This window comes from Carcharhinus amblyrhynchos, chromosome 21 (assembly GCF_965287045.1).
Source record: "Carcharhinus amblyrhynchos chromosome 21, sCarAmb.v2.hapA, whole genome shotgun sequence".
In the NCBI taxonomy this organism is placed as follows: Eukaryota; Metazoa; Chordata; class Chondrichthyes; order Carcharhiniformes; family Carcharhinidae; genus Carcharhinus; species Carcharhinus amblyrhynchos.
In genome coordinates, this window is record NC_137344.1 from 731901 (window position 1) to 752289 (window position 20389).

At 47.9% G+C, this 20389-nt stretch overlaps 1 protein-coding gene across 1 annotated transcript in view; it reads right to left on the reverse strand.

The window, feature by feature from the left end:
• ankfn1a (ankyrin repeat and fibronectin type III domain containing 1a) overlaps positions 1–20389 on the reverse strand; it is an 87936-nt gene that overhangs the window by 10873 nt on the left and 56674 nt on the right. The window contains exons 12-14 of the mRNA XM_080209164.1: positions 19261–19427; positions 5445–5592; positions 1411–1579 (exon numbers count right to left, since the gene is read on the reverse strand). Of these exons, the coding sequence (XP_080065290.1) occupies positions 1411–1579; positions 5445–5592; positions 19261–19427 (484 nt within the window). The remainder of the gene's footprint in view (positions 1–1410; positions 1580–5444; positions 5593–19260; positions 19428–20389) is intronic.

Genomic DNA, 20389 nt, shown 5'->3' on the forward strand with positions numbered 1-20389 from the left:
AGTGTGACTGCCTGTTCTTGGTAGTCAGATTGACAGAGTACAGTGTAAGTGTCTGTTCTCAGTACAGCCAGGCTGACAGGGTGCAATGTGAGTGTCTGTTCTCAGTAGTCAGACTGACAGGGTGCAGTGTGAATGTGTGTTCAATACAGTCAGACTGAGAGGATGCAGTGTGAGTGCTTGTTCCTGGTACAGTCAGACTGACAGGGTGCAGTGTGAGTGCTTGTCCTTAGTACAGATAGACTGAGAGGGTGCAGTATGAGTGCCTGTTCCTGGTACAGTTACACTGACAGTGTGGATACATGTCTGTTTAATACAGTCAGACTGAGAGGGTGCAGTGTGAGTGCCTGTTCCTGGTACAGTCTGATTGACAGGATGCAGTGTGAGTGCCTGTTCTCAGTACAGTCAGACTGATGAGATGCAGCGTCAGTGTCTGTTTAACACAGTCAGACTGACAGGGTACAGTATGAGTGTCTGTTCTCAGTACAGTCAGACTGACAAGGTGCAGCGTGAGTGTCTGTTTAATACAGTCAGACTGAGAGGGTGCAGTGTGAGTGCCTGTTCCTGGTACAGTCAGACAGAGAGGGTGCAGTGTGAGTGCCTGTTCCTCGTACAGTCAGACTGACAGCGTGCAGTGAGTCTCTGTTTAATACAGTCAGACTGACAGGATGCAGTCTGAGTGCCTGTTCTCAGTACAGTCAGACTGAGAGAGTGCAGTGTGAGTACCTGTTCCTGGTACAGTCAGACAGAGAGGGTGCAGTGTGGGTGTCTATTCCTGGTACAGCCAGACTGACAGGATGCAGTGTGAGTGCCTGTCCTCAGTACAGTCAGATTGACAGCGTGCAGTGTGAGTCTCTGTTTAATACAGTCAGACTGACAGGATGCAGTATGAGTGCCTGTTCTCAGTGTAGTCAGACTGAGAGAATGCAGTGTGAGTGCCTGTTCCTGGTACAGTCAGACAGTGCAGTGTGAGTGCCTGTTCTCAGTACAGTCAGACTGACAGTGTGCAGTGTGAGTGCCTGTTCCTGGTACAGTCAGATTGACAGAGTGCAGTGTGAGTCTCTGTTTAATACAGTCAGACTGACAGGATGCCGTCTGAGTGCCTGTTCTCAGAACAGTCAGACTGAGAGAGTGCAATGTGAGCGCCTGTTCCTGGTACAGTCAGATTGACAGGGTGCAGTGTGAGAGCCTGGTTAAGCACAGTTGCTCCAATCATCTCAAGAGGAAGCAGCCAAAAAGACAGGTATTTATCAGCAGGGAAATATGTTGCAGTCTGGGACACCGATCCAAACGACTTGGAGTAAACAATAAACAAAAAGGGTCACAAAAGCATCGCTTGCTGCCACCCCACTGTGTGACTGTGTGTGAAATGACCAGAGAAAGCATTGGCTGGAAACGGAGATTTCTACATACCTAATTCAAACATCTGTAGTGGGAGGTAGAGGAAGCCGGAGCGCTGGTTGTAGGGATTCCCCTGCCCAGGGGCCGTGCAGACTGACTCCGAGGAGGGAAGTAGCAGGAGAAAGGAGACATTATGACCAAATTCCAGCACCTCCTGAGTGAAGACACGAAACTGCTTCGCCTGAAATCCACAAAGCACTACATCAGACAACTGAGGAGCAGCACAGCCACACAGTAACCCACACAGTAACCCACACACACACCCAGACATACACCCAGACACACACACACTCACATACACACACACACCGATCCGCACGCTTTTTGATATTCATCCATGGGACATGGGTGTCACTGGCTGGCCAGCATTTATTGTCCATCCCTAGTTGCCCCTTGAGAAGATGGTGGTGAACTGCCTTCTTGAATCGCTGCAGTCCACGTGCTAGGGAAGGAGTTCCAGGATTTTGACCCAGCGACTGTGAAGGAATGGCGATATATTTCCAAGTCAGGACAGTGAGTGGCTTGGAGGGGAACTTGCAGGTGATGGTGTTCCCAGGTATCTGCTGCTCTTTGTCTTTCAACATGGAATTGGTTGTGGGTTTGGAAGGTGCTGTCTAAGGATCTTTGATGAATTGCTGCAGTGCATCTTGTAGATAGTACACACTGCTGCTACTGAGCATCATGGTGGAGAGAGTGGATGTTTGTAGATGTGGTGCCAATCAAGCGGGCTGTTTTGTTCTGGATGGTGTCAAGTTCTTGAGTGCTGTTGGAGCTGCACCCATCCAGGCAAATGGGAAGTATTCTATCACACTCCTGACATGTGCCTTGTAGGTGGTGAATAGCTTTGGGGAGTCAGGAAGTGAGTTACTCACCGCAGTATTCTTAGCCTCTAACCTGCTCCTGCAGGCACTGTATTTATGTGTGAGTCCAGTTGAGTTTCTGGTCAATGGTAACCCCAAGGATGTTGAAAGTGGGGGATTCAGTAATAGTAACACCATTGAATGTCAAGGGGTGGCGGTTGGAGTGTCTCTTATTGGTGATGGTCATTGCCTGGCATTTGTGTGGCGCAAATGTTAGCTGCCGCTTGTCAGCCCAAGCCTGGATATTATCCAGATCTTGTGGCATTTGAACATGGACTGCAGTATCTGAGGAGTCACAAATAGTGCTGAACATTATGCAGTCATTGGTGAACCTCCCCACTTTTGACCATATGATGGAGGGGTGGTCATTGATGAAGCAGCTGAAGATAGTTGGGCCTAGGATACTATCCTGAGGAACTCCTGCAGAGATGTCCTGGAGCTAGGATGACTGACCCTCCACAACCACCTCCCTATGTGTCAGATATGACTCTAACCAGCGGAGAGTTTTCCCTCTGATACCCATTGATTCCAGTTTTGCTCAGGCTCCTTGATGCCGCACTCGGTCAAATGCAGCCTTGATATTAAGGGCTGTCACTCTCACCTCATCTCTGGAATTCAGCTCTTTTGTCCATGTTCGAACCAAGGCTGTAATGAGGTCAGGAGCTGAGTGACTCTGGTGAAACCCAAACTGGGCGTCACTGAGCAGGTTATTGCTGAGCAGGTGCTGCTGGATAGCGCTGTCAATGACCCCTTCCATCACTTTACTGATGATCGAAAGTAGACTGATTGGCTGGTAATTGGCTGGGTTGGGTTTGTCCTCCTTTTTGTGTATAGGATATACCTGGGCAATTTTTCACATTGCTGGGTAGATGCCAGGGTTGTAACTGTACTTGTACCGGAAGAGCTTGGCTAGGAGAGCAGCATGTTCTGGAGCATAAGTCTTCAGCACTATTGCCAGAACGTTATCAGGGCCCATTGCCTTTGCAGTACCCAGTGAATTCAACTGTTTCTTGATATCACGTGGAGTGAATCGAATTGGCTGGAGACTGGCATCTGAGACCCTGGGAACCACTGGAGAAGGCGGAGATGGATCATCCATTCAGCACTTCTGGCTGAAGATTGTTGCAAATGTTCAGCCTTACAAACACACCCACACACATACCCACCCACACACACACACATAAACACACACATACACATTCTCAGATATACACACATCCACTCCAACACAGAGAATGATATACATAGATAGACGTAAACACACTCCAAAAAGATGCCCCATGCAGTGTGTAGGATATATCAGAGTGTTACAGTGAGGGGTGTGGGGTATATCAGTGTGTTACAGTGAGGGGTGTGGGGTATATCAGTGTGTTACAGTGAGGGGTGTGGGGTATATCAGTGTGTTACAGTGAGGGGTGTGGGGTATATCAGAGTGTTACAGTGAGGGGTATGGGGTATATCAGAGAGTTACAGTGAGGGGTGTGGGGTATATCAGTGTTACAGTGAGGGGTGTGTGATATATCACAGTGTTACAGTGAGGGGTATGGGGTACATCAGAGAGTTACAGTGAGGGGTGTGGGGTATACCAATGTGTTACAGTGAGGGGTGTGTGATATATCAGTGTGTTACAGCGAGGGGTATGGGGTATACCAGTGTGTTACAGTGAGGGGTGTGAGATAGAGTGATACAGTGAGGGGTGTGGGGTATATCAGTGTGTTACAGTGAGGGGTGTGGGGTATACCAACGTGTTACAGTGAGGGATGTGTGATATATCAGTGTGTTACAGCGAGGGGTGTGGGGCATATCAGTGTGTTACAGTGAGGGGTGTGAGATACAGCGATACAGTGAGGGGTGTGGGGTATATCAGTGTGTTACAGTGAGGGGTGTGAGATATATCAGAGCGATACAGTGAGGGGTGTGGGGTATATCAGTGTGTTACAGTGAGGGGTGTGGGGTATATCAGTGTGTTACAGTGAGGGGTGTGGGGTATACCAACGTGTTACAGTGAGGGATGTGTGATATATCAGTGTGTTACAGCGAGGGGTGTGGGGTATATCAGTGTGTTACAGTGAGGGGTGTGAGGTATATCAGAGTGTTACAGTGAGGGGTATGGGGTACATCAGAGAGTTACAGTGAGGGGTGTGGGTATATCAGTGTGTTACAGTGAGGGATGTGGGGTATATCAGAGTGTTACAGTGAGGGGTGTGGGGTATATCAATGTGTTACAGTGAGGGGTGTGGGGTTTATCAGAGTGTTACAGTGAGGGGTGTGGGGTATATCAGAGTGTTACAGTGAGGGGTGCGGGGTATATCAGAATGTTACAGTGAGGGGTGTGGGATATATCAGAATGTTACAGTGAGGGCTGTGGGATATATCAGAGTGTTACAGTGAGGGGTGTGGGATATATCAGAGTGTTACAGTGAGGGGTGTGGGATATATTAGAGTGTTATAGTGAGGGGTGTGGGATATATCAGAGTGTTACAGTGAGGGGTGTGGGGTATATCAGAGTGTTACAGTGAGGGGTGTGGGATATATCAGAGTGTTACAGTGAGGGGTGTGGGGTATATCAGAGTGTTACAGTGAGGGGTGTGGGGTATATCAGAGTGTTACAGTGAGGGGTGTGGGGTATATCAGAGTGTTACAGTGAGGGGTGTGGGGTATATCAGAGTGTTACAGTGAGGGGTGTGGGGTATATCAGAGTGTTACAGTGAGGGATGTGGGGTATATCAGAGTGTTACAGTGAGGGGTGTGGGGTATATCAGAGTGTTATAGTGAGGGGTGTGGGGTATATCAGAGTGTTACAGTGAGGGGTGTGGGGTATATCAGAGTGTTACAGTGAGGGGTGTGGGATATATCAGAGTGTTACAGTGAGGGATGTGGGATATATCAGAGTGTTACAGTGAGGGGTGTGGGGTATATCAGAGTGTTATAGTGAGGGGTGTGGGATATATCAGAGTGTTACAGTGAGGGGTGTGGGGTATATCAGAGTGTTACAGTGAGGGGTGTGGGATATATCAGAGTGTTACAGTGAGGGATGTGGGGTATATCAGAGTGTTACAGTTAAGGGGTTCGTATCTGTGATTTGATTAATGCCCCCCAAACATACTCAGCCCTAACCTGACCTTTGGGGTATGTGTAGACTGAGTGACTGAGAGATTGGACATTTGATTGTGCTGAGCGTAGTACCTGTTGTATTGGTAGGTTAATATATTTGAGCAAAGCTTTCGCAGCTGCTTGGAGTTCGTAGTAAAGTGGGTTCCGTGCCTCAGTGCCCTCTCCCTCAGCACTTAGTAACTGTTGTTCCGACAGTTTTTGCACCCACTCCCAGTCCTCTCTGTGGAGAAGAAATGTACACAGAGCCATAAATACATCTGGGGAATGACTCAGGAGCCCAACTGCCTCATGTCTGCACTAACACACTTTTAAAGAGTATGTCCCACTGCTCCCAGCTCCTTTCCTCATGGCCTTACATATATTTAAGAAATTCCTTTTTGGGACTGATGATTGAATCTGCCCACACCACCTGCGTTCTCATCTCTTCCCCACACCTTTTGCCGATTATTTTCAATGTTCCTCTCACCATTGGAAACCCTTTCACCTTACTCACTCATACATACATCCAAACATTCGAATTCAGAGCAGGAGTAAGCCTTTAGGCCCCCGGATACTGCTTCACCATTTGATCAGATCAGTGTTGATCTTTCTGTGGTCTCAACTCCACTTTACTTTCTACTCCCCCATTCCGTTTGACTCTTTTGTTAATCAAGAATCCACCCAGCCTTAAAAATATTGAACAACTCAGAATTTACAGAATTTCTATGGTGCAGGGGGCCATTTGGCCCACCAGCTAGAATTTCGCTGGCATGCCCACCCTAATTCGGGGCGGGCGAGGTTCAGAGAATAGCATTTTCCATTGGTCTGTGGCAGGATTGTACAAAATTTGGACGGACGTGCCAGTAAAATTCCGCCCATCATGTCTGTACCAATTCTCCATTCCCCTGCCTTTTCCCTGTACTCCTTCACAGTGTTTCAAATAATCATCTAATGTCCTTCTGAATGCCTCAATTGAACCTGCCTCCCCCACACTCCCAAGCAGTGCATTCTAGACTTGAACCACTTGTGTGAAAAAGCTTTTTTCTCGCAACACATTTGCTTCTTTTGCAAATTGTCTTCAATCTGTACTCTCTCTTTTTTGATCCTTACGAGGGGAATATTTCTCCCTATCTACTCTGTCCAGTATCCTCATGATTTTGAACATCTCTATCAAACCTCCTTTTAGCCTTCTGCTCTCCAAGGAGATCAGTCCCAACCCCTCCAATCCATCCTCATCCCTGGAACCATTCTTGTAAACCTCTTCTGCACTCTCTCCAAATGTGTTCATATCCTTCCTATAGTGTGGTGCCCAGGCCTGTACGCAATGTTCCAGCTGAGGTCTAACTATGTCTACACCTCCTTGCTCTTGTACTCTATGCTCCTATTAATACTATCTGCTTTATTAACCGATCTCTCCACCTGTCCTGCCACTTACAATGATCTCTGCACAGATACATTCAGGTTCCCCCACTTCTGCAACTCTTTTAGAATTTTAGTTTCTCTCCATGCTCTTCCTACCAAAATTCATCACCTCACACTTCTCTTAAACTAGAAAGAGTGCAGAAAGGAGTTACTAGGATGCAACTGGGACTTGATGATTTGAGTTATTAGGAAAGGCTGGATAAACTAGGACCTTTTCTCTTTGGAGCTTAGGAGGCTTGGGGGTGATCTTATCGAGGTCTAGATAATAATGAGGGGCACAGATCAGCTAGATAGTCAATATCTTTCCCAAAGGTAGGGGAGTCTAAAACTAAAGGGCATAGGTTCACAGAGAGGGTGGTGAGTGTCTGGAACAAGATGCCAGAGGTAGTAGTAGAGGCGGGTACAATTTTGTCTTTTAAAAAGCATTTAGACAGTTACATGGGTAAGGTGGATATAGAGGCATATGGGCCAAATGCAGGCAATTGGGACTAGCTTTATGGTAAAAACTGGGCAGCATGGACAAGTTGGGCTGAAGAGCCTGTTTATGCTGTAAAAACTCTATGACTTTATGATATTGAACCTCATGTGCCACTTATCAGCCCATTCCACCAACCTGTCTATGTCCTTTTGAAGTTCTGCACTGTCCTCTTCACAGTTTCCAATAATTTCCAGGTTTTGTGTTAACCTGGCTCCATTGCTTTCTGGGAATAGAGGTCCACAGAGTAAGGACACTCTGCAAGAAACAGATTCTCCTCATCTCCATCTTAAATGGCAGACCCTTTATTTATAAACCTTATCCTCTTTCTAGTATCTCGACTAGGAGAAACATCCTTTAAGCATTCACCCCCAGGATCTTATAACATCGCCTGTCATTGTTCTAAACCCCAATGGGTACAGGTGCAGCATTCCCTCATCGGACAACTCCCCCAACCCAGGAATCAGCCAAGTGGACCTTCTCTGAACTGCTTCCAATGAAATTACATTCTTAAATAAAGAAGTCAAATCTGTTGGCAATACTCCAGCTGTGGTCTCCGCAATGCCCAATAGAACTGCAGCAAAACCTCCCTACTTTTATATTCCATTCCCTTTGCAATAAACATCAACATTCTGTTTGTCACTGGTTGTACCCACACACTAACCTTTTGTGATTCATAATCCAGGACATTCAGATATCTCTGTATTTTTTTCATTCCTGTGATGTGAGTGTCGCTGGCTAGGTCAGTACTTATTGCCCATCCCTAATTGCCCTTGAGAAGGTGGTGGTGAGCTGCCTTCTTGAATTGCTGCAGTCCATGTTGTATATTTCGATGATTGCATGCTTGCTTTAAGAGCTGATCACATGATTTGTTGTTGCAATTATACAGGGGCCTTGGTGAGGCCACACCTAGAGTATTGAGCACAGTTTCGGTCTCCGTTTCTGAGGAAGGATGTTCTTGCTCTCGAGGGAGTGGAGTGAAGGTTTACCAGGCTGATTCCGAGGACAGCGGGACTGATGTATGAGGAGAGATTGACTGGGTTAGGATTCTTGTTGCTGGAGTTCAGATGAATGAGAAGGATCTCATAAAGATAGGTTTAGACAGAGTAGATGCAGGGAGGAAATTCCGAATGGTGGGGGAATCCAGAACCAGGGGTCACAGTCTGAGGATTCAGGCAGACCATTTAGGATGGAGGTGAGGAGACATTTCTTCACCCAAAGAGTGGTGAGCCTGTGGAATTCATTAGCACAGGAAGTATTTGATACCAAAACATTGAATGTATTCAAGAGGCAGCCATACACCTGGGGTGAATGGGCGGGAAAGCAGGATTAGGCTGTTGAGTTGGATGATCAGCCATGATCGTAATGAACGGTGCAGCAGGCTTGAAGGGCCAAATGACCTCCTCCTGCCCCTATCTTCTATCTCTATGTTTCTATGATTTGATGGTGATGTTTTTGGGGTTTCTGAGGTTCCTGCTTTTAGTTTTGGGTTGTACTCTGTACAGGGAACAGCTCCTACAATAAACCTGTTGTTGTCACTTTGAATCTACATGTGCGAATCGCATCTTTTTCTTTTTGTGTAAAACCCACAATCCCTGAAATAGGGGATTAGGACCATATCCCTTTGCAGACTCCTTGAGGGATTTTCTGGTCTTCCTACAGTGTGTTTCTCATGGAGGAAGGCAATACACCATTTGTCGGCAGCAAGATCTTTTAGGTCTACTGACGTCAGTGAGATTTCCCATTGACTGCACCCCACATCAGCGGGAGAACCATGGCGGGGGTGCACTATCAGTGGGACACCCATGGCGGGGGTGCACGATCAGTGAGACACCCATGGCGGGGGTGCACTATCAGTGAGACACCCATGGCAGGGGTGCACTATCAGCGAGACACCCATGGCGGGGGTGCACTATCAGCGAGACACCATGGCGGGGGTGCACTATCAGTGGGACACCCATGGCGGGGGTGCACTATCAGCGAGACACCATGGCGGGGGTGCACTATCAGCGAGACACCATGGCGGGGGTGCACTATCAGTGGGACACTCATGGCGGGGGTGCACTATCAGTGGGACACCCATGGCGGGGGTGCACTATCAGCGAGACACCATGGCGGGGGTGCACTATCAGTGGGACACCCATGGCGGGGGTGCACTATCAGCGAGACACCATGGCGGGGGTGCACTATCAGTGGGACACTCATGGCGGGGGTGCACTATCAGTGGGACACCCATGGCGGGGGTGCATTATCAGCGAGACACCATGGCGGGGGTGCACTATCAGCGAGACACCATGGCGGGGGTGCACTATCAGCGAGACACCATGGCGGGGGTGCACTATCAGCGGGAGAACCATGGCGGGGGGTGCACTATCAGTGGGACACCCATGGCGGGGGTGCACTATCAGTGGGACACCCATGGCGGGGGTGCACTATCAGTGAAACACCCATGGCGGGGGTGCACTATCAGTGAAACACCATGGCGGGGGTGCACTATCAGTGGGACACCCATGGCGGGGGTGCACTATCAGTGGGACACCCATGGCGGGGGTGCACTATCAGTGGGACACCCATGGCGGGGGTGCACTATCAGTGGGACACCCATGGCAGGGGTGCACTATCAGTGGGACACCCATGGCGGGGGTGCACTATCAGTGGGACACCCATGGCGGGGGTGCACTATCAGTGGGACACCCATGGCAGGGGTGCACTATCAGTGGGACACCCATGGCGGGGGTGCACTATCAGTGGGACACCCATGGCGGGGGTGCACTATCAGTGGGACACCCATGGCGGGGGTGCACTATCAGTGGGACACCCATGGCAGGGGTGCACTATCAGTGGGACACCCATGGCAGGGGTGCACTATCAGTGGGACACCCATGGCGGGGGTGCACTATCAGTGGGACACCCATGGCGGGGGTGCACTATCAGTGGGACACCCATGGCGGGGGTGCACTATCAGTGGGACACCCATGGCGGGGGTGCACTATCAGTGGGACACCCATGGCAGGGGTGCACTATCAGTGGGACACCCATGGCGGGGGTGCACTATCAGTGGGACACCCATGGCGGGGGTGCACTATCAGTGGGACACCCATGGCGGGGGTGCACTATCAGTGGGACACCCATGGCAGGGGTGCACTATCAGTGGGACACCCATGGCAGGGGTGCACTATCAGTGGGACACCCATGGCGGGGGTGCACTATCAGTGGGACACCCATGGCGGGGGTGCACTATCTGCTGGTCCAGAAGATCCCATTGGCGTCAACAGCCAGGAAATTTGGTCCTTGTGTCTTTCTCACAACTTACTCTTCAACCTATCTTTGTGCCATCAGCAAACTTAACAACTATACCTTCAGTCCCTTCATTGGTACAGAATGTTCAGACCCCATCACCAATCCCAGTCACACTCCACTATTTATACCTTGCCAACCTGAAAATGAGCCACTCTCTACTTTCTGTCAGCTAACCAATCCTCTGTCAATGCTAATATGTTGTCCCCGACACTATGAGCTCTTACTTTAGGTTTTGACATGACACCTTATCAAATATCTTCTGGACAAGAAGACCATCATAAGAAATAGGAACAGGAGTGGGCCATTCTGCCCTTTTGAACTTGTTCCACCATTTAAAGAGATCATGGCTGATCTAACACTCACTTTCCTAAATTCACATTCCTGCCTTCTCCCTGTAACCCTTAACTCCCCACTGATCAAAGCCTATTGATCTCAGCCTTGGGAATGTTCAGGGACTCCACAGCTTCCTGGAGCAAAGAATCCCAAAGATTCTCCACTCTTTGAAAGAAGAAACTCTTCCTCAATCTATCTGCAATGAGCACCCATTCCCCCTCCCACCCACCCCTCAGCCACTTATTCTGTGACTATTCCCTCTGGTCCTACACGCTCCCATGAGTGGAAACATCCTCCCAATGTTTATCCTACCAAACATCTAAAAATCTTAAATGTTTCCCATAGATGGGAGTCGCGGATGGTGGTTTGTCTCCCTGGGGCTGGGATTCGGGATGTCTCTGGGCGTGTCCCAAACATCCTGAAAGGGGAGGGTGAGGAACCAGAGGTTGTAGTACATATAGGTACTACTGACGTAGGCAAGAGGGAGGCAGTCGTGAAAAGGGACTATAGGGAACTGGGTAGGCAGCTGAGGAAGAGAAAAGCAAAGGTAGTAATCTCAGGATTGCTGCCTGTGCCACGGGAGAATGAGGGAAGAAATGAAATGAGGTGGAGGCTGAATGCGTAGCTGAGGGACTGGTGTCGAGGGCAGGGATTTCGGTTCCTAGATCACTGGGACCTCTTTAGGGGTAGGTGGGACCTGTACAGTAAGGATGGGTGGCACTTAAATCCCAGGGGGACTAATATCTTGGCGGGAAGACTGGCTGAGGCTACAGGGGGGACTTTAAACTAGATAGGATGGGGGGAGGGAATTGTGATGGGGAAACTGGGACGGAGGAGGTTAGCTCCCAGGTAGGGGAGGACCGCAGGCAGTATGGGAGGGAGGTTAGACAGGAGGTGGAGAAGGGAAATGCCCAGACTGAGGGGCTGAAGCCCTCTCACTGACTGACCCCTCGATAGTGCGGCCCTCTCACTGACTGACCCCTCGATAGTGCGGCCCTCTCACTGTCTGGTAATCCCCACAATGTTGTTTGTTATCTTTAAAATTTGCTTATTGTTTCTACTTTGTGGAATGAATATTTGGACTTTCACTGAGGATGTTAATGAATCCACGTCCAGAGTTACAGCTTCTCACCTTTCCTCTGATAGAATCCTGAAGTCAGTAATATTGGGCTGTTTCCCAGATCTCTGGGTGGAATTTTATGAGATTTTTTTCTAAGTGTCAGGGGGACTAATATCCCAGGGGGACTAATATCTTGGCGGGAAGACTGGCTAAGGCTACCGGGGGGACTTTAAACTAGATAGGATGGGGGGAGGGAATTGTGATGGGGAAACTGGGACGGAGGAGGTTAGCTCCCAGGTAGGGGAGGACCGCAGGCAGTATGGGAGGGAGGTTAGACAGGGGGTGGAGAAGGGAAATGCCCAGACTGAGGGGCTGAAGTGTATATATTTTAATGCAAGGAGTGTAGTGAATAAGGTAGATGAGCTTAGGGCGTGGATTGCTGCTTGGGAATGTGATGTGGTGGCCATTACGGAGACTTGGATGTCTCAGGGACAGGACTGGGTACTTCAGGTGCCAGGTTTCAGATGCTTCAGGAAGGACAGGGAGGATGGCAGAAGAGGTGGTGGAGTGGCACTGTTGATCAGGGACAGTGTCATGGCTGCAGAGAAGGAGGATGCCGTGGAGGGACTATCTACAGAGTCTCTGTGGGTGGAAGTTACGAACAGCAAAGGGTCGAAAACTTTGCTGGGTGTATTCGATAGGCCACCCAATAGTGACAGGGAAGTTGAAGTGCAGATAGGGAAACAGATTCTGGAGAGATGTATTAATAACAGAGTTGTCGTGATGGGAGACTTCAATTTCCCAAACATCGACTGGAATATCCCTAGGGTAAGGGGTTTGGATGGGGAGGAGTTTGTTAGGTGTGTTCAGGAAGGTTTCCTGACACAGTATGTGGATAAGCCTACGAGGGGAGAGGCTGTACTTGACCTGGTACTGGCGAATGAACCAGGGCAGGTGATGGATCTCTCGGTAGGGGAGCATCTTGGGAATGGTGACCATAATTCTATCTCCTTCACAATTGCATTGGAACGAGATAGGATCAGGCAGGCTAGGAAGGTGTTTGTCTGGAGTAAGGGGAGATATGAAGAAGTCAGGAAGTTACTTGGACAAATAAACTGGAAGGAGGCGTTCTTAGGGAAAAGTACTGAAGGAAGGTGGCGGATATTCAAGGAATGTTTGTCTGGAGCTATGCGTGACAACGTTCCGATGAGACAAGGGGGTTTTGGTAGGTCGAGGGAACCGTGGTGCACGAAGGCTGTGTTGAACCTAGTCAGGAGGAAAAGGAAGGTGTACAAAAGGTTCAGGGAACTCGGAGAGGTTAAGGATCTTGAGGAGTATAAGGACTGTAGAAAGGAGCTTAAAAGGGAAATTAGGAGAGCCAGAAGGGGTCATGAGAAGACCTTGGCGGGTAAGATTAAGGAGAATCCCAAGGCCTTTTATAAATATGTGAAAGGTAAAAGGATGAGAAGAGAAGGGATAGGACCTATAAAAGGTGAAGGGGGTAAGGTCTGTGTGGAACCAGAAGAAATGGCAGAGGTGCTTAATGAGTACTTTGCCTCAGTATTCATGGTGGAAGCTGATCTGGGAGATTTTGCCACGGATTTGCAGCAGATGGAAAAGATTGAGTTTGTGGACATTAAGGTGGAGGATGTATTAGAACTTTTGAATTCTATCAAGATTGATAAGTCGCCGGGACCAGATGGGATATACCCCAGGATACTGTGGGAGGCGAGGGAAGTGATTGCAGAGCCCCTGGCGATGATCTTTGCGTCGTCAATGGAGACGGGAGAGGTTCCGGAAGATTGGAGGATTGCGGATGTAGTCCCTATTTTCAAGAAAGGGAACAGAGATAGCCCGGGAAATTACCGACCGGTGAGTCTGACTTCAGTGGTTGGTAAGCTGATGGAAAGGCTTCTGAGGGACAAGATTTACGAGCATTTGGAGAGGTTTGACATGATCAGGAATAGTCAGCATGGATTTGTCAAGGGCAGGTCGTGCCTTACGAGCCTAGTTGAGTTCTTCGATAATGTGACTGAACACATTGACGAAGGAAGTGCCGTGGACGTAGTGTACATGGACTTCAGCAAGGCGTTTGATAAGGTCCCCCATGCAAGACTTCTTGAGAAGGTGAGAGGGCATGGGATCTGAGGGCCTTTGGCCTTGTGGATTCAGAACTGGCTTGCCTGCAGAAGGCAGAGAGTGGTTGTGGATGGGTCTTTTTCTGAATGGAGGTCAGTCACCAGTGGAGTGCCCCAGGGATCTGTTCTAGGACCCTTGCTGTTTGTCATTTTCATAAATGACCTGGATGAGGAGGTGGAAGGATGGGTAAGTAAGTTCGCTGATGACACAAAGGTCGGTGGTGTTGTGGATGGTCTGGAAGGATGGCAAAAGTTGCAGCAGGACATAAATAGGATGCAGGACTGGGCAGAGAAGTGGCAGATGGACTTCAACGCGGATAAATGTGTAGTCGTCCATTTTGGCAGAACCAACGGGATGAACGAGTACACTATCAAGGGCAGGAGTCTTGGTAGTGTTGAGGAGCAGAAGGATCTTGGGGTCCGGGTCCACAGGACTCTTAAATCGGCCTCGCAGGTGGAAGAGGTGGTCAAGAAGGCGTATGGTGTACTGGCCTTCATAAATCGAGGGATTGAGTTTAGGAGTCGGGAGGTAATGCTGCAACTTTATAAGACCCTTGTCAGGCCTCATTTGGAGTACTGTGCGCAGTTCTGGTCGCCTCACTATAGGAAAGACGTAGAAGCTATTGAAAGGGTACAGAGAAGATTTACAAGGATGTTGCCTGGACTGGGAGGCATGCCTTATGAAGATAGGTTGAGGGTACTGGGTCTCTTTTCCCTGGAGAGACGTAGGTTGAGAGGCGACCTGATAGAGGTTTATAAGATGTTGAGAGGAATAGATAGGGTGGATTCTCAGAGGCTATTTCCCCGGGTTGAAATGGTCGCTACGAGAGGACACAGGTTTAAGGTGCGGGGAGGAAAGTACAGAAGTGATGTTAGGGATAAGTTTTTCACTCAGAGGGTGGTGAGTGAATGGAATCGGCTGCCGTCAGTGGTGGTGGAGGCGAACTCGCTGGGGTCTTTTAAAAGACTTCTGGATGAGTATATGGGGTTTAATGGGATTGGGGGTTATAGATAGGTGTTGATGTGATCGGCGCAACTAGTGGGCCGAAGGGCCTGTTTGTGCTGTAGTGTTCTATGTTCTATGTTTCAATCATATCGCCTCCTGCTTTTGAACTTCAAGGAGTACAGAGCCACGCTATATAATCTTTCCTCATATGGCGGTCCCTCCATACCCGGGATCATCCTAGTAAACCTCCTCTGTGCTGCCTCCAATCACAACATATCTTTCCTTAAATAAAGAGACCAAAACTGTGTACAATATTCTAAATATGTCCTCACTTGTACTTTGTACAGTTACAGCATCTCTTTACTGTTATGCTCCAGCTCCCTTGAAATAAAAGCCAGTTTTCCGATTGCCTTCCCCATTACCTTCTGTCGCTGTATGCTAGCTTTCTGGGTTTCAGGAACAAGGATCCCCCCAGTCTCTTTGTGCTCCAGCTTTCTGCCATCTCTCTCCATTTAAATAATAATCCACCTTCTCATTCTTTCCTCCCAAAATGAACAATCTCACATTTTCCCCATTGAGTTCCATTTGCCAATTTTCTCCCACTCACTTAACCTGTCAATATCTCGCAGTTTATATTTATATCCTCCTTATAACCTGCCTTCCCTCCCATCTCTATCATCCACAAATGTGGCCACAGTACACTGTTCCTTCCTCCAAATCATTAATATATATTGTGAAGAGCTGTGATCCCAGCACTGATCCCGGTGAAACTCCACTGGTGACTGACCTCTAACCTGAGAAGGACCTCCTTAACGTTTCCAGTTGGTTTACCAATCTTCTAATCTTGCCAGAATATTGCTTCCAGCACCATGAGCTCCTATTTTGCACAGTAACGTTGTGTGTGGCACCTTATCAAATGTCTTTTAAAAATCCCAATATACAACATTGCCTGTCACCTCTATCTACTCTGCCTGATACCTCCTCAAATAACTCGAGTAAGTTTGTCACACATATTTTCTCTTTATTGAAATCTTTGATTTTGATTTGATTTGTTATTGTCATATATATTAGTTTACAGTGAAAAGTATTGTTTCTTCCGTGCTATACAGACAAAGCATACCATTCATAGAGAAGGTAGGAGACAGTGCAGAATGTAGGACAGTATTACAGTCATAGAACATAGAACATTACAGCGCAGTACAGGCCCTTTGGCCCTCGATGTTGCGCCAATAGTGGAACCAATCTGAAGCCCATCTAACCTACACTATGCCAATATCATCTATATGTTTATCCAATGACCATTTAAATGCCCTTAATGTTGGCGAGTCCACTACTGTTGCTCCAAGTGCGGCTGCACCAGAGTTTTGTACAGCTGCAACATGATCTCACGGCTCCGAAATTCAATCCCTCTACCAATAAAAGCTAACACACCGTACGCCTTCTTAACAACCCTATCAACCTGGGTGCCAACTTTCAGGGAGCTATGCACATGGACACCGAGATCTCTGTGCTCATCCACACTACCAAGTATCTCACCATTAGCCCTTAGCTAATGAGCTAATGGTAACCACTTACCCAAATTTACATTCCTGCCTTCTCCCTGTAACCCTTAACTCCCCCTCTGATCAAAGCCTATTGATCTCAGCCTTGGGAATGTTCAGGGACTAGGACTAGGATTCGGAGTGTTAGTCATCATAGCTAGGGTGTAGAGAAAGATCAACTTAATGCAAGGTAAGTCCATTCAAAAGTCTGACAGCAGCAGGGAAGAAACTGTTCTTGAGCCAGTTGGTACATAACCTCAGACTTCTGTATCTTTTTCCCAATGGAAAAAGGTGGAACAGAGAATGTCCGAGGTGCATGAGGTCCTTGGTTATGCTGGCTACTTTGCCAAGGCAGCAGGAAGTATAGACAGTGTTAATGGATGGGAGGCTGCTTTGCATGATGGATTGGGCTACATTCACGACCTTTTGTAGTTCCTTGCTGTTTTGGCGAGCAGGAGCCGTACCAAGCCATGATACAACCAGAAAAAATGTTTTCTATGGTGCATCTGTAAAAGTTGGCGAGAATCATAGCGGACAAGCCAAGTTTCCTTAGTCTCCTGAGAAAGCAGAGGTGTTGGTATCTCTGTTTGGTCAGATTATGACTTTCCATATGCACTACTGCTCTCTCCTTAATCATCAATTCTAATATTCTTTGTATAACTGAAGTTAGGCTAACTGGCCTGTAGTTTCCTGCATATCACCTCCTTCCCTCTTTGAATAAGGGTATAAGGGCATTTGCAGTTTTCCAATCCTTTGGCACAGTCCCAGAATCCAAGAAGTTTTGGAAAATGACTACCGATGCATTTGGAAACCATCAGGTCCAGGGGATTTGTCAGCCATTAACCCCATTAATTTGTCTGTGATAATAGTGACTGTATTTAATTCCTCTCCTGTACTTTATTTCCTGTTTCTGGGATGCTTGTAATATCGTCTACAATAAAGTCTGATACAAAATATGTATTTAACTCCTCTCCATTGATGTGCAGGTTAGGTGAATTAGAACAAAGAACAAAGAACAACACAGCACAGGAAACAGGCCCTTCGGCCCTACAAGCCCACACCGCCCATTTTAACACTCAGTGAGTGCCTCATTCCAATCCTTCTTCTACCTACGACTTTTGTCTACATCTAGTGGACTCCACAATAAAGGGGTGCAAATTTAGGGGACTATATATGCGCCAGATTAAGGGAGATCCAATTTAGGGACAATTTATTAACAACAATCAGCCTAACAGCACGTTTTTGTGGTGTGGGAGGAAACCGGAGCACCCGGAGAAAACCCACGCAAGCATGGGGAGAATGTGCAAACTCCCACAGACACTGACCTAAGCCAGAGATCCGACCCGGGTCCCTGTAACTGCACAGTAAACAGTGATAGTCACTGAGCTGTCGTGTTGCCCATCAATTGGTCCAGTTTAAGCGTACACTAACGATGTGAAGCACGAGGCAACTCTCGAAGCAACATCCAAGAGCAGCCCTCGACCGACCCACCGCGTGTACGCCCCTTGTTGGCCAACAAGGTGGACCGAATCACCTGTGGATGTAAAAAAGAGACATCGATAAATAATTTAGCTGTGTTAAATTGCTGCTTAGTGTCTCCAGATGTTAGGTTAGTGGGATCAGTGGAGTAAACACGTGCGATTAGAGGAATAGGCTGGGCTGGGTAAAAATCAGTGTGGGCTTGATGGGCTGAATGGCCTTATTCTACATTGTAGGGATTCTATGGTTCTGTCATTTCTTTGTTTCCCATAATTACTTCTCCAGTTTCAGCTCTTCGGGATTAATGCTTTCTTTTACTTTTGTTTTCCTTTCAATGTACTTAAAAAAGCTCATTGTTTGTTTTCTGCTTTCTGATTTTTTTCTAGTCCATCTTTGCTGCATTCTGAATCGATCCTACTCTTGTGGCCTGATCCTAACCTTTAACATCTTATATGTTTCCACTTTCAACTTAATGCCCTCCTTAACTTCTTTGGTTATCCATGGTAGGTTCCTCCTCCCCTTAGAGTCACTCTCCTTTTCATTGGCATGTCTTTTTGCTGGAAATCATGAATTATCTCCCTAAATATCTGCCATTGCTGATCTATTGTCTTACCTGCTAGGGTGGCACAGTGATTAACACTGCTGTCTCACAGCGCCAGAGACCCGGGTTCGATCCCGGCTTGGGTGACTGTCTGTGTGGAGTCTGCACATTCTCCCTGTGACTGCGTGGGTTTCCTCCGGGTGCTCCGGTTTCCTCCAACAGCTGGAACATGTGCAGGTTAGGTGGATTGGTCATGGTAAATTGCCCCTTAGTGTCAGGGAATTATCAGGGTAGGGTCTGGGTGGGATTATTGGCGATACAGGCACGATGGACTGAATGACCTCCTGCTGCACTGTAGGGATTCTGTGATTGTATTAATCAAAATGACCAGTCCACTTTGGACAAATCCATCCTCATGCCCTCGTTAATTCCGCTTCTTTAAGTTTCACACTGATATTTCAATCCATTTCCTCATACTCAAGTTGAGTGCTAAATTCTATCATATAGTCATCACTATTTCCCAGTGCACAAGTCACAGACACACACTGAAAGTGAACATCCAGGATTCCAATTCAGTTGTGCAACAGTTTGGAATGATTTTGGGGTAAAGGGGGTAATATTCCTGCTCTGATGGAGAAAGAGGCCATTGACAGGAGGTCAGGTGAGGGTCATACCTGGAAACATTGCTGTTGTCGCGCACCTTGACGTGGCAAAGCATGTTGGGCATCCGGGACGGGACCAATACCTTGATCTGATCGACAGAGCTGCAGAGTTTCAAATAGCCTAAATACAGGCCAGGGTTCAATCTTTTCTGACTCCTCTTCTGATATGACAAGACATCCTACAAGAGCAGGAGAGAAAATATCAGAGTTTAGGGATGGGTAAACAGGACTGACCACTCCCACAGCATGAACATACTCTGCAGATAAACGGAGATCAGGGATCCACGCTGAAATGTGACTCAGAACTGATACAGGAATGTGAAGTGAGCACAAAATACAACGCAGCTCCTCATCACATTATATCTTTGTGGGGATAATGAAATTCAGTTTACAGGGCACCTACAGCATAGGATTAAAAACAAAATAAAGTTCCTCTGCACTGTCCCCATCAAACACTCCCAGGACAGGTACAGCATGGGGTTAGATACAGAGTAAAGCTCCCTCTACACTGTCCCCATCAAACACTCCCAGAACTGGTACAGCACAGGGGTAGATGCAGAGTAAACCTCCTTCTACACTGTCCCCCATCAAACACTCCCAGGACAGGTACAGCATGGGGTTAGATACAGAGTAAAGCTCCCTCTACACTGTCCCCCATCAAACACTCCCAGGACAGGTACAGCATGGGGTTAGATATAGAGTAAAGCTCCCTCTACACTGTCCCCATCAAACACTCCCAGGACAGGTACAGCATGGGGTTAGATACAGAGTAAAGCTCCCTCTACACTGTCCCCCATCAAACACTCCCAGGACAGGTACAGCATGGGGTTAGATATAGAGTAAAGCTCCCTCTACACTGTCCCCATCAAACACTCCCAGAACTGGTACAGCACAGGGGTAGATGCAGAGTAAAGCTCCCTCTACACTGTCCCCCATCAAACACTCCCAGGACAGGTACAGCACGGGGTTAGATACAGAGTAAAGCTCCCTCTACACTGTCCCCCATCAAACACTCCCAGGACAGGTACAGCATGGGGTTAGATATAGAGTAAAGCTCTCTGTACACTTTCCCTATCAAACACTCCCAGGACCGGTTAAGCAGGGTGTTAGAATCAGAGTAAAGCTCCCGCTACACTGTCCC